This window comes from Monopterus albus, unplaced genomic scaffold (genome assembly GCF_001952655.1).
Source record: "Monopterus albus unplaced genomic scaffold, M_albus_1.0 scaffold72.1, whole genome shotgun sequence".
Classification (NCBI taxonomy): domain Eukaryota; kingdom Metazoa; phylum Chordata; class Actinopteri; order Synbranchiformes; family Synbranchidae; genus Monopterus; species Monopterus albus.
The window spans coordinates 84278-99433 of NW_018127952.1; the positions used below are offsets into that span (position 1 = coordinate 84278).

The window sequence follows — 15156 nt, forward strand, 5'->3', positions numbered from 1 at the left end:
TAAGTAACATTTTGAATGCAGGACTTTTACTTGTAACAGTGTTTTTACTTAAGTAGACGATGTACTTTTTCCACCTGTTAATAATTTAGTGCCCCTGTAACTATCTGGCAAGCTCTTGGATTCATCTTGTGACCCTTGGGTCAAGGTGGAGTTCGTTTTAACTTCATGCTGTATATTGTTGAGTAGTTAAGGTATCCCAAAACTGTACTGTTCCTTTTTTTATTTCAACCCATTTCTACCATTTGTTCACCTGTGCAGGTACATTCTTCTATCTCCTGGAGGACACTGCCCATCCTTGTCTATCCATCTCTGAAGATGGCTTCACCATATTTTATGGAGATGAGGAGCTGCCAATTACTGCAATGGCCTTAGATGATAACACCTTTACCAGGTAAAGTACATGGTGGCTAAAGATAATTGGAACTTGAGTCTTAAGCTTGATTTTATTCTGCGTTTAATCTACGTGGATGCAGATGTGTAGCAGTCCTGGGGGATTTGATTCCAGTGCGAAGCAGGCATTACTGGGAAGTCAAGGTGGATGACGAGACAGAGTTTAGGATTGGAGTTGCATATCAGGCCACAGAGAGGAACTCATACCTTGGAGCCAACAATACCTCCTGGTGTATGAGGCACATTCTCACTCCCTCCAGGTAACAATGCACCATGTCTGCTGACACAGCGCCACTGTGGAAATAATCCACTTGTTTTGCCTCTGACAGTAGTAGAGATGGGAAACAGGAGGCAAAATGGAGGGGTATGACATGCAACAGTGGAGAAACTGGCTTTGATTTTCAAAGGACTTCACAGACCAAGCAGATGCAGATTTTCCAGCCAATACGACTTGAGAATGATGCAGACTACTGAAGTTCATGGAAAATGGGCCAAGAGTATTTTTAGCCACAATAAATTTTCCTTTCCCAAGCAAATATTTCTGCATCAGCTCAATGCTAAATTAAGCAGACTGGAGGCCCATCGTTAATTATTTTAAGTGTTGCTATGGCAACTCTTCTCGGAATAGAGAACAGTTGAATTGTGATACTCAGCAAAACATTCAGCATAGCCCATCACACAAGCCCTGAATCTGGTTTCCTTTTGTGGGCATCATCTTGATGGTTATACCTGAGTGCAATTTAATGTGCAGACTTATCATTTTCTTTAAGATTCAGTATCTGCTTCAACAATGGCTGAAAGAGTGGGAGCATTATCTCAACAGACTGATAAAAGTTTTGCACATGGCATTTCTTTACTATACAATCAATGTTGCCCTCTATTTTTTAAGGCATAAGTACGAGTTTCTGCACAACGGTTGGAGTCCTGACTTGAGGATTACAGTGAACCCAGTGCGCATAGGAGTAGCACTGGACTACAGTAGAGGGACACTCTCCTTCTTCAATGTGGATCTGGAACAGCATCTACACACCTTCCACTGTCACTTCCAAAATTATGTCCACCCGTGCTTTGGCCTGGACAACCCTGGAGCGCTTACTGTACACAACCGTATAGAGGCCCCTAAGTATGCATTTATCTGACACCAGCAATCATAACTAGTATCACAAAATAAAACCCTAAGGTTGTTAGGGAGTGAAATAACTTGCTATCAATTGTTACCTAAGTTCTGGGTCACAGTCCCAATAAAGAAAACCATAACATTGTGAATATCCAAATTCATAAAAAACACTGATGTTTCTCAGCAGCATAAGATGTGTGGGCAATAAAGGATTTTGTTGCTTTTATTATAGTATTCCATGGGAACAGGCATACACCATTTTCCAAAATAAGAAAAAGTTTCACTGAATTTTACAGTAAGTATACCATCACTAACTGCAGCAGACCAAGTGTTGAAAAGGTAAGAAGGGATTGTTTTTGACTATCAAAATATGCATCAAAAGCTAAACAAGAAAAAAATCAATTTGTAGTTGTAACAATTGGACTCACTTCTGTAAAGGACAAATCCACCCTGCATATTTTTACACTGTTAAAAAGACTACTGCTGATGCGATTTGCTTTTCTGGACCTACTCTCTCTTAGTGGTGTAGATCATTTTTACTTCAACGGAAAATTTAAGAGCCTGGCAACTGCACATTTTAGAGTCAGACCCTTGCAGTAAAAAAAAAAGGTTTCCATTAAGACAGCAACAACATGAGGAAAACTGAAAAGACAAAGACGGTATCCTGAAAATTCTCTCATCATAAGACATACATGTGCAATGACAATGAACTAGTTGGCAAGCTAACTATACTTCTACATTTGCTTTATACATGGGCATACATTTAAATATGTCTTCACTAATCAGTTCACACCTGTTGTGAGGCATTACAGAAAGGCATTCTGGGGATGCATGAAAGAAATGAAAATAAGAAGTACACTACTCAAAACCCACAATAGGACAAATAGCCTTGCAAAGCACCAAACATCTGCAAGAGGCTATACAGTTCATTAAATGTTTTCTTTTTTTTTCTCCAGTCAACTTGTCTCCTATCCAAAAGTGGATCTTAGTACATTAACCGTTACCAGACATTTCAAACCAGGGTCTTAAGGAGATTAAAGAAAAACAATAAATCATCATTGTAGTAAACGGCAAATCACTAGCACAGTCCTAAAACAGTGTCTGACAATGCAAAGGTGGATTTTTCCTTGGATGGGGTTTGAGTTTGAGATTTGTTTTGATATAATAGATGTCGACTTTGGGTCTCTGGGTATCCTGTGGGGGCGGGGCGGGGGCAGGTGTTGTGAGCTATGTCTTACTGCTGTGTGTTCTCTCCTCCTCTTCATCGGAGGAATCTCCTCCATAGGGCACTAGCCCTGATGCATCTCTGTCCAATTTAGACCTCTTCTCCAACACCACTACTTGAACACCTGTTAGGGCACAGTAAAAATGGAGAGAGAGAAAAACAAAGGTGGGAGACAAGAGAGAGAGATGGGAGGCAAAGAGAGAGGGGGGAGAGACAAAGCAAGAGAACAAAACAAAAAGGAAACCCATTGAGGAGCCCCATGTTAGCGGTGGTTTTTGAGTTGGTTTGATCCACAGCCAGGGGAGGGAAGATATCAAATGAAACGGCAGCACAGCACATCCATTACAGGCAGGTCCGGGACATGTTGAGAGAGAAAACAAGGGAAAGACAAAAAACATATACAAGAAGAGTGTGTTAGTGGGTTCAACCACTGGAGAGTCACAAAGGTCTCCACTCCTCCCCCATTCCTCCAAGAGGGGAGATGCCATTTCATGCAACAGACAACTCCATGGAAGAAATGTCTCAAAACTCAGGCTCTCAGAATATAAGAAAATAAAAAAAATAAAAAAGCATACCCAATGATGCTGTGCTACTGGGCAGGCTGGCCTGATCATCTGTCACTATTTCTCTTGGCCTTTTGCGTGCAATAGGGACAGGGGCCACAAAGGGAGGTGGTGGTGGCATAAGAAACCTGGAGATTGAAGAGCATCAGTATCTACACCACTAAAGATTGCTGAAGAATAACACATTAAGGAAATGAAATCGATTAAGAGACCTTTCTATGACTTTTTCTTCTCCAACACTGGAGGCAGGAAGCACAGACTCCTGATGAGCAGGATCATCTGGGGAGCAGCTGGTAGGCTGCACAGAAAAGTAAAAAACAACCCCACAAACATTTAATACAAATAAAAACTTGCATATAAAGAAAAGGTATGGCATCCAAGGGGGGGGGGGGCAATATTGTGAAAATATTTGCAAGTGCTTAGGGCTCCTTATTGTTAAACACAAACTCCAGGTGAAAATCAAGGCATTAAAGCACGGTCTACTGTAGAAAAAACTAGTTTTATTGTCACTAAACAGCTGTATAATCAGCAGCAATAATTTGGCATTTATACAACTCACTAGGCACAAAAAGAGATGGCTTGCATGTAGGACAAAAACTGACTACTTTTCATGTCAAATGTCTGGTTCTGCAATTTCTGTGATGAAGCAGCGGTGATTGAGCTTCTCCATTCTCTGTGAATGGTGAAGATCAGATTCAACTAGGTCAATCAATGAGTAAGAGACAACGGCCTTTCAGTAACATACACAGGTGTTTCTCTTCAGCTAACCTGTTCTTCCTTTGCCCCCTCCTGGAAATGATGTTTGGGACTTCCAGAGTCAAGGGGAGATACTTCAAGGTCCACTGTCTTACTGCTGCCAGGATCCTTAAGTAGAGCAAAACCAACACACACACACACAAAGATCAACCATGACATTATGACCACTAACAGGTGCAGTGAATAACACCGATTATCTTGTTACAGCAGCACCTGTCACTGTGTGGGGTATATTAGGCGGCAAGTGATCATTCACTCCTTGAAGTTGAGGTATTGAAAGCAGGAAAAATAGAGTACATAGATCTGCATAACTTTGACAAGGGTCAATTTGTGACAAGAGAGTGAGAGAATCTCCCAAAGTACAAGTCTTGTTGGGTGTTCCCAGTCTGCACTGGTTAATACCTAACAAAAGTGGTCTAAGAACAAACAGTGAACCGACAACAGGGTCATGGACATCCAAGGCTCACTGATGATGAGGTTGACCTACTGTAGATTAAACTTTCATTCATAAAATTTCATTCATCCATTTCAAAAGACTCCATTTTGTTTGAATCTTTGAAAATGATAAATACTGTACTGTGGTGATATGACATCTAGAGTGGGGAGGCTGTTGAGAAGCAGCAGCTTTATTTTATTGTCATTGTAACACTGTGACACGTACAACAAAATTTTGTTTAGGCCGCTGCGTGCATACGTGCTGCCATCACAGGCAACTTGGGGGTTCAGTGTCTTGCCCAAGGACACTTCGATATGTGGACTACAGGTACCGATATTCGAATCTTCAACCTTCCGGTTGGGAGACAGCTGCTCTACCCACCACACCACTGTCGCCCCACCGTCGAATTTATCTAAAACATTAACTCCAACTTGTTCTCTCCACCACAGTTTTCACTCCTTTTACACAAGTTTGTCACTGAATGGTCGACACATTCATGCTCTTCCTGACAGTGTAACTATGGAAGCAAACTGATTCAAAGAAGATGCAGTGAGCTACAGAATGACATGAGTGCCAACCAACTGCTGCACTGACTCCTGTGTATACAGTATTATGACAGGTGATCATAATGTTGTGGTTGACCGGTGTGCACACTGATACCACTGTAGCAATGAAAAAAGAAAAACAAAAACCTATCCTTTTTTAGGGCCTTGGTGGGTTTTGTGTATCCTGTCGGTGTTATAATGACCTCAAAATCTTTTAACAGTACGTTTGTGGTGTGCAGATTTAAACTAGAGGTGAAATTACTACATGCGGCAGCTTTAATCTTCAGTAATTACCTGGACCAGATAGGGATGTGGTTTCCGAGGACACACTGGATACTGAACCATTGCCTGAGAAGATGGAGGGTTTGTCGACATGTTAGAATGACTTGGGGGACCATTTGCATTACTCCAATAACCACGCTCTCCTGGATACGCTGAATAGCCACCAGCATACCCATTTGCTGAGTAGTTATACCAGGACCCCTGGCTAGAGTAATTGCTATTAGGAGGAAATCCATGTGCTGCGTATGCTGAAATGAAAGTATAGAATGTGGAATTAATAGCATATATCCCATGGATTAATAACAGCGTGTTTTGACAAACGTGACCTATTGCAAACTACTGTCGAGCTACTAAAGACGTCAAAGGAAGGAATAATTACCACAAGAAGAATGCATGCAGGTAGTGCCTGATACAAAGTGCTGCAGTGTGTCCTAAAACCTGGAAATGAGTTGGCATTTTTGCACTTCCAGGTGCCTCACCCTGAAGTCAATGGGTTTTTCCAATAGATTTTTGGTTAGATGCCTGAAATAAGGTCTGTGGTTAACATGGGGCCAATTCATTTACATGGCTTGTTCTATGATATAAAATAGATCAGTGGATACCCCACTCGTTATTTTTAATGCTTTTACGAGTCTTAAAAAAGGCAGTTGCTAACAAGCGGCTAAATGAGATTACAGAGGCTATCTGGAACATTAGCTGTCATCACACTGAACACAGAGACTCATCTACTCACTAGCCCGCCTTTACAGTCTCATTATGCACTTGAAAACTATTCTAATTGACACAGCCATGATCATCTGCTATATCAGGTCATGGTGCTAAATCAGTTTATAAGCTGGAAGCTGTGGTGGTGACACTGAAGTCATGGAACTGTGGTGTAGTGCCTTTATAGCCTTTTACTTATGGTGATTGTATTTGGGCTTTAAAAATCATAAAAGTGGTGTTCACTGGTGAAGATTATCTTGCTGAACAAAACACATGTCATGCACTGTTTGTCACTGAGCCTGTTATCTGCAATAATCCAAAAACCTATGGAGAAATCCCATTGGCTTTTTTGTTGAGGAATCAGGGTGATGCTAACTTTCGGGCTGGCCTACAAAAATGTGTCGTCCTTACAGCACTATTTGGCCATTCAGTTGGAACTTGCCTGTTTAGTTGCAAGGCATAAAATAATACTCACGCTGTGTTGAGCCTGTGGCTGTGTACATGGACACCATACGGGTATGCTCAGCTCTCACCTGGAGAATGGGGGAGGGGGAAATATGTAAAACACTGCTAGACAAAAATCGTTGAAGTGATTTATTTCAACATTTACTTTGTGGGTAGGTGCAAAGCACGCAGAACCTTATCTCTGAAGATCAGGTGGTTCACACTACCACTTTCACTTTTGGAGGTGGGTATCAGTGAAAACTATATGCCTTAATAGTTTCACCTTCTTATACCTCCCTCTAGGTTCTCATTCAATTATGATCAGTTCAGCAACTTCACAAATTTAGGGAAAAAAATATCGTGAACTCACAGTTTCCAGCAGACTCTCAGTGAGTTTCTTTGCTGCCTCCAATCCAGCTGCATTTGGGTGGCTGAAACACAAAACAGACCACTTAAAGAGGAACATACTCAGGAAGAGACTGACACAGAGTAAAAACATTTATAACATTTATATGACAGCTGCATTCTCAGATGGCGGTTACAGTCACAAATGAATCAAAAGCTGAAACCAAACAACATGAATTTGAACGTGTTGCCCTCAGTTATTTAAACAATTAACTTCTGTACACCAAGCATGTCCAGTCATGTCCTATTACAATTTAGAGAATTTTTCATTAATTGGATAAAACCAAAACCCCTCCTTGTGGGCACCCGTTAAGAATAAACACGGTTCTCTAACAAAAAGCTATTCAAATGATGACTGACTTCTATGCCACCAGCTTCTACTGAAACCTAAGTGGAACTTCTGTTCCTATACTCCAAAACAGATGCTGTTTAAGTTCAAAATCTGTAAAAACCTTGAACACTTTTTGTGATATGACCAGTTGAGGGACATCTTTTGAGGTAGATGTAAGGTAAATATGACTTATGTAATTGCCTGGGTGTCCAGACTACATAGCGGGGGGATTTCTGGCACAACTTCACCCACTGTCAAAGTACATGAAGGAAAAAAAAAAAAAGAAATCAATCTTTAATGGTAAAATTCTTTTTTAAAAATCCAGTAAAACTTGCTGTGTAAACAATCTTATTGCTAGACCAACACATTTCCCCTTGCCTCTGCCAAATTAAGACATGTGACTGAAAACTGCTTGACTACATAGTCAACATACTGTACCTATGTGCTAATGCTATGTATATGACTGGTTACCTTTAAATAATAGTTTAACCTTTGACCTTTGTCAATGACTTTTGTCTCATGCCTGTTTTATTTAAATGTTCTTTGTTAGGCGTTTTCACAATGACCCTGACAAAGGCCACAAGCCAAAACATGTCGGTCTGGCAATAAAGGTCTTCTCTACACAGCAAGTGCTGTTAATGTTTCAACCTGTTTGTCCAGTCTGTCAACTCGAGCTGTTACATTTACAGTGCTACTAGCACAACCACATCAGACACGGAAAACTTGAAAAGTTTGTAAAGGTGAACAATTAAAGTTAACATACCTGATGTAGACATAGAGAGGCTCAAAAGACTCTCGTTTTGATGCTTGTTCAATGTAGCCAGAACCTTTTCCCCTGAGGAACACACGAGCTCCCGTCTCTGTCTGGATGTGAGTCAGGTACGAACCTCCTGGACCCTCAACCTTCTCATTCACGTTGAACGAAGGCAATGCCTGGTCCAGACCCACAAATATCTTGGTGTGCACAAAACTCTGAGGGTGGGGTAGAGTGATTTATTGATATGTCCTGTATCTAGCTTTTTTACTGACATCTAGTGTAAATCTGACTAATGCTAATACAACAGCTTTGTAAGCAGATGCAGTAATCCAAGGCTTTTTCTTGTAGACCACGGATGTTCTGTCTGCTACTTTAATTTGGGAGGTGGGTATCAGTGAAGGCAACAGTCTTCATTTGCCTCACCTTCTTTACCTCCTCTTGTAATATTCTGACTCTAGACACAATGAGAAGCCAAGTACAATAAATATTCCACACAGAAGACTATGTATAATTATCTACCTTGGATGTTCAATAGTTACTTTATATGGAAATGTTAAACATCCCACGAAGAAAACATAACACATTTTGGGTTTCTTTTTAACCATAGAACTAGCCACAGTGTCTACAACCTCGTACTTACAGAATAAAGAAAGATATAGATAAAAAAAATAAGCATTCAGCCGACTGTTTACAGTGCCTATATAAAGTATTCACTCCTTGAGTTTTCAACTTTTGTTACAACACTGAATAAGCTCAATAAATATAATGTGACTTTTTTGGCACTGATCATGGTAGAAATATAAGGCACTAAATAAGCTATTGCATAAGTATTCACCCCCTTCAAATGTGTAATTATTACATGAACCTTTGGCAGGAATTACAACATTGAACCTTTGAGGACAAGTCTCAATTAGCTTTGCACATCTGGTCACTGGAATTTTTCTCCAATCTTCTATGCAAAACTGCTCAAGCTCTATCAGGCTGCATATGGATCATGAGTGAACAGCCTTTTCAAGTTCAGCCACAAATTCTCAATTGGACTGAGGTCTGGGCTCTGGCTTGGCCACTCCAGAACATTTAACATTGTTCCTTTTGATCTATTTCTGTATGGCTTTGGCTGTATACGTGGGCTCATTGTCCTGCTGGAAAACAAATCTTCTCCAAATTCACAGCTCTCTTGCAGATGGTATTAGGTTTTCCCTCTATTTTACTGCATCCATTTTACCCTCTACCTTCATAAACCTTCCAGGGTCTGCTGCTAAGAAGAATCCCCACAACATGATGCGGCCACCACCATGCTTCACGGTGGGGATGGTGAGTTTGTAATCACGTGCAGTGTTTGTTTAGGCCAAACACAGCATCTAGTCTGATGGCCAAAAAGATCCATTTTCGTCTCATCAGACCATAGAACCTTCCTCCAGCTGATTTCGGTGTGTCCCACATGCCTTCTGGCAAACTCCAGACAAGATTTAATAAGAGCTTTTTACAACAGCTACTTCCTCTTTGCCACTTTCCCATAAAGCTTTGACTGATGAAGAACATGGACAGTTCTTGTATGCACAGTCTCACCTTAGCTGCAGCAGCTTGTAACTCCTGCAGAGGAATCACAGATACCTTGGTGGCCTCCTTCACTAGTACCCTTCTTGCACAGTAACTCAGTTGTTGAGGGCAACCTGCTCTAGGCAGATTTACATGTCCCATATTCCCTCCATTTCTTAATGATGGATTTAACTATACTCCAGCGATATTCAGTGACTTGGAAAATTTCTTGCATCCATCCCCTGACTTAAGCTTTTTAATAACCTTTTGACAAAGCTTCTTGGAATGTTTGTTTGTTTTTACAGTGTAGATTTTGGCCAGGATACAGCTTCACTGCAATCACTTGAAAGACATTTACTGCACACAGGTGATCTCCATTTAACTCCATTTACAACTTCTAAAACCAACTTGCTGCACTAGTGATAATTTAGGTGAGTCGCTTTTAAAGGGGGTGAATACGTTTGCGATCTATTTTCTATTTTTAATTTAATTACTTTGTAGAGATCTGTTTTCACTTTTTTGCTGATCACTGTCAAAGAAGCTAAACTAAATCCAACATGACTCAATATTGTTACAGTATAAAAGGTAAAAACTTTCAGGGGAGTGAGTAGTTTTGATAGGCACTGTACATGGTAGAGAACAAATACACTGGAGATGCATCTTAACTATATACCAAGTATTGACAGGCCTGTTTATAAAACAGTCAAATGAATAGTACATGATAAACATTTGGTATTTAACTGCCAGAAAGCACTGTACAAGTTTCACCACTGGTTGTAGAGGCTTGAACTTCACCACAGATGTCATATCTGCTTACCCCTGAATGAGGAGCTGCAGGTCGATGTCCCTGGCCTGGCACCGAGTTGGTGTTTGGCATTCGTGGAACAGGAGGGGGAACAACAGGCCGAGGAGGTTGAGGGTAGAGTGTGAGCGGAGGCATTACAGGCACCTGTTGCCCTCCTGATGCTGCCGAGGCCCTCAACACGTCCTCAGAGATGATTTCCTTTATCCTCATCACAGCCTCTGATATAGCAGAAAAGTCAACAATGTTTGGATATCAGCCATATTAAGCATACCTCGCCGCAAAGACAGGCTTTGGAATGCTAACGGCATTTGTGAAGTAAATTGGGTAACAAAGCCAGATTCATATTGAGCAGATGAAAAATTATGCTACTTACTATTGACCTGTTCTTGGGTCTTTCCCTGGACATGCAAATACAAAGGTCTTTGTCTAAAAGAAAGCAAATCACAAATGTCATGGACAACACAAAACTCATATAGTCCTCCAAACATCTGTTCTTTTCCTAAATTATCATTGTAACTGACTAAAGGGTAAGGCCGATGATTTCCTATTTTTTGGTTATTTTCCATAAATCCAAAACAGGTACTAAAACCGTCAATGAATTTAACGTCTGTGAATCCAGAACATGGATTAGCTTACTGCCTGTGCTGCAGACCTCCATCGTTGTCTGAAAACTGTTAAACACAACAGTGAGCCACACTGCTGCACTGAGTGACACGTTTCCTCCTCACAAAAACTGTGGGACTAGTTTTATGTCAAAAACAACCTCCAGGTGCTAAGAACATACATTACTTTTATGCAGTCTCTAAAGAAAGAAGGAGAGGAGTGTGCAAGTGTGACCTCTGCCCTGTTTGCACAACTCCACTAGCTTCTTGTATTGTTAGCTGAATGGCATTACATGCTACAAACACAAAAATGTGCAGCTGATTGTTACTTCAATACAGTGGCTAACTGGTGTGCTTTTAACAGTTTTCAGACAACAATTGAGGCCTACGGCACAGACAAATAAGCTCAACATGGCTCTAAATTTACAAGCATTACAGCAAGTACCCAAAGTCCACTGTTGGGTTTAGTCTCTGTACGCAATTTGTGGGAAATAAACAACAAAAAAATATTACATGATTATATTGCATGACCAGCCTTAACCTTTAATCTATTAAATGGACACTGCACATATTAAATTTTTGTTGGAAAGCAATAAGCGTAAACAAGATTTGTAGGACAGTGCTCCTTGTATAGCTTACGGCAACTAGTGAAAATAAACTATATTAAGATTATGATTTCTTTCATTGAACAAATAAGACTCATCTACTATCTTGCATCAAATTAGCCATTCTTATGATTGATGTGAAACTTTAATAAATGGAATACTTCTTTTGCAGGAACAAGATCATGTCCTACATACATACCCTCCTCCTCCTTTTCCCTTTTCAGCTTCAGTCATATAATGACCTTTTGTTGAGACAACTGCTCCACTTATCAGTCGGATCTGAAAAAAGAAATTTGATAAAAGCATGAGGGATTTTCAAAAAATGTCTACTTTAAGCCTTTAAATTAATTTAAACTACATTATCACTTTCCACATTTTATAATAGTGTGGTGTATCAGATGTAACACTGCCATGGTCACTTTCCACTTACTTCCTCCTGTGTTTTGCCTTTAGTAAGAAGGTCTCTGCAATTTAGTGGTACATCATTTATGTCAACCTCTGTGATCACCATCTCTTCTGCAGCGGTGGGCACAGGCACACTTGGAGGGGTCTAAAGGACATGCCAAACGACAAGTGAAAGTGTAAGCCATCAAATGACAAGACGTTTGGTTGTTATTCGCTACAGCTTTTTAATTTATTTGCACCTTTGCAAGTAACGGTGGAGGAGTCAATAGCTTTCCTTTTGCCATTAACATGGCATTTATTTTAGCAGCCATGGCTGCAGCCATTTTAACTCCTCCCTGAGGTGCTGGCCTTTCTCCTGTTTGTGGTGACTGGGAAACTGTGTTGTTTGAACCAGGAGTGCTGACAACTCCTGGTAAATGGATGGGGTGAGCTGCATCTTCACTACTCTTCTGCTGCCTTACAGCTATACTCTGTTTAGGTTGGGCTGGCTGATCCCATCGGCTGGTTAGGCACCTGAGAATAAAACAACAAGCAAAGACAAACTATAAAATTAGAATGCTTTAAATAAAACAAACATCATAAAAGTACAAAGCCAAAGTAAAATGAAGTTTTGAAATGAATGTTGAGAAACTAATCTTTATAACGTTATAAGTGGTGAAATACACTGCCCAGCCACTTAAATAGATTACATTGAGGAGATGTCTCTGTATATTTGTCCTACATACTGTATATGAGAGGGTAGAAATATTAGAAACACGTCCGAATATATTGTAGTCCAGTACAACACCACCTTTAACTATGACCTCAATAATAAACATTTAAAGCTATACATTTATGACAATTTCACCAAAAACAAACATTGAGCTTCATAAACACATATGTTAAGGGGGAAATGTTACACTGAAGTGCATTCAATGATCCAGGTTGACTATTAAAGCAGCCGGGCAGTGTCAAGACTAAAACGGCAACTTTGGCTGAGTTAAAAAGAACTACAATCGCATAATGACCTATGTAGCTCAAACACCGGCACTGCCCAAACTGTGGTGTGGAACGACCATGACGCCCCACTTTTTTCTCCAATCTTGTACCGTTTGCTTAAACACTTCGATATTTCGAAACATCTTGAAGGAATACATTCAAAATGTGGATAGCTGATTGCAGCCAGTCGTAAACCGCCTTATGTCAAGAAAATCTTAGTATAAAGTTAACGTTAAACTGTGGAGCTATCCAGGTCTTTAGTTGATAAATTGTCTTTTTAATGACGACACTGCTTGAATTTTGTGTTCATTCTCAGCGAACGCTAAGATAGCTAAAATTAGGCTGACCTAGCCAGCTAACTTAGCGAGGTACGATCCTGTATTGGACGTACTTAACATTATCTATACAAAATTTTAAAAACGGGGTCAAGTAATCTGATGACATACTTTCAGACCAGACTGGCAGTACTGACTTTAAGCATACAAAATATAGCCCGCCATCTAACGTTAACATTTATTCGCAGGCCATGACTACGCATGCTAGCCAGCTTTAAAGCTAACTCTCATTTAGCTAACAGGCCGACAAAAACCATGACTAGCGCTAGCTTAGCTGGCTAACTTGACGCTCGGTGCAAATGTGGGTGTTAGCACGTTTGACATTACTCAAATTACCAAATATATTTAAAACCGATACTTACGGCGTCTGTCCAGTCATTCCTGAAGACATATCACCACTCCACTAAATATGTAGTAAAATTAAAACTGTTTTATTATAGTTGGACGACGACAGCCATAAGTCTAATCTCTCTCACGCCGACTGTTTCTTCTGACGACCTGTCGCAAAGTCTGGCGACAGCGGAACGAAACTGTTCTCGCATTATGTAACACTAAAGAAATGTTGTCTACTTTAACTTATACAGCATAGAATGCGACTTAAAGTTATATTGGGAGATTTCCAGCAAATTGGTGATGACTGAATATGACGAAACAAATGAATACACAAAAATTCAAAGCTGCTTTTTCACGAGTTCATGCCTATTACCAGATAAACATTTTTGGGGGTCTGGAACTAAGACAGGCCCCCATTAAAGGTATAGTCTGCATAAGATTTTGTCTATCAGATGTGTCTTGTAATATAATCTAGCTACAGGGGTTGCAAGCTAGTGACCTGTGCCGGTCCCAAGCCCGGATAAATACAGGTATGTGCCAAAAAATTAGAATATCGAGGAAAAGTCCATTTATTTCAATAATTTGTTTCAAAAAGTGAAACTTGTATGTTATATTAGTTCACTACACACAAAGTGAAATATTTCAAGCCTTTATTTGTTTCAATTTTGATGATTATGGATTAAAGACAAAAAAAACCCAAATCCAGTATTTCACAAAATTAGAATATTTCATGTGACCAATAAAAAAAGGATCTTAAACACATGTTGGCCTTCTGAAAAGTGTGTTAATGTACTGTATTATGTCCTCAGTACTTTGTTGGGCCTCCTTTTGCATTAATTACTGCATCCAGGCGGCGTGGCATGGAGGCGATCAGCCTTTGACACAGTTGAGGTGTTATGGTAGCCCAAGTTGCTTTGATATTGGCCTTCAGCTTGTCTGCATTTCGGGGTCTGTGTTCCCTCATCGTCCTCTTGACAATACCCCATAGATTTTCAATGGGGTTTAAGTCAGGTGAGTTTGCCGGCCAATCAAGTACAGTTATTCCATGGCTATTAAACCAGGTACTGGTAATTTTGGCTGTGTGGGCAGGTGCCAAATCCTGCTGGAAAATAAAATCTTCAGCTCCAAAAAGCTTGTCGGCAGCAGGAAGCATGAAGTGCTCTAGAATTTCCTGGTAGACAGCTGCGTTGACTGTGGACTTGATAAAAGACAATGGATCCACACCAGCAGATGACATGGCTCCCCAAACCATCACTGACTGTGAAAAATTTCACACTGGACTTTAAGCAGCTTGACTTTTGTGCCTCTCCGGTCTTCCTCCAGACTCTGGGACCTTGATTTCCAAATGAAATGCAGAATATGCTTTCATCTGAAAACAGGACTTGGGACCACTGGGCAATAGACCAGTACTGTTTCTCCTTAGCCAAGCACAGACGCTTCTGACGTTGTTTTTGGTTCAGGAGTGGCTTGACGCATGGAATTCTACAGCGGTAGCCCATGTCATGTAGACGTCTGTATGTGGTGGTTCTTGATGCACTGACACCAGCCTCAGTCCACTCCTTATGAAGCTCCCCCAGATTTCTGAATCGCCCTTGCTT

The 15156-nt window shown here is 40.5% G+C and overlaps 2 protein-coding genes across 3 annotated transcripts; one reads left to right on the forward strand and one right to left on the reverse strand.

Annotated features, from left to right (window-relative positions):
• Positions 1 to 261: 261 nt before the first annotated feature.
• On the forward strand, positions 262 to 2115 carry LOC109963366 (fibronectin type III and SPRY domain-containing protein 2-like). Its single transcript, XM_020605842.1, has 3 exons — positions 262 to 391; positions 474 to 650; positions 1280 to 2115. The coding sequence occupies exons 1-3, from the start codon at positions 363 to 365 to the stop codon at positions 1527 to 1529; spliced, it is 456 nt and encodes a 151-aa protein (XP_020461498.1). The 5' UTR covers positions 262 to 362; the 3' UTR covers positions 1530 to 2115.
• Positions 1715 to 13891, reverse strand: LOC109963365 (UPF0469 protein KIAA0907 homolog). 2 transcript variants are annotated; one of them, XM_020605840.1, is made up of 14 exons: positions 13588 to 13888; positions 12152 to 12425; positions 11938 to 12057; positions 11707 to 11786; positions 10674 to 10726; positions 10313 to 10518; positions 7963 to 8171; positions 6834 to 6894; positions 6495 to 6552; positions 5327 to 5562; positions 4064 to 4159; positions 3508 to 3593; positions 3308 to 3423; positions 1715 to 2856 (listed from the first exon to the last, which is right to left on the reverse strand). In XM_020605840.1, the coding sequence occupies exons 1-14, from the start codon at positions 13614 to 13616 to the stop codon at positions 2735 to 2737; spliced, it is 1746 nt and encodes a 581-aa protein (XP_020461496.1). In that variant the 5' UTR covers positions 13617 to 13888; the 3' UTR covers positions 1715 to 2734. The 2 variants fall into 2 exon arrangements, with proteins under 2 accessions (XP_020461496.1, XP_020461497.1); XM_020605841.1 differs by lacking the exon at positions 1715 to 2856 and having other exon boundaries at positions 3333 to 3423; positions 5327 to 5380; positions 5487 to 5562; positions 13588 to 13891.
• Between the last annotated feature and the right edge of the window lie 1265 nt (positions 13892 to 15156).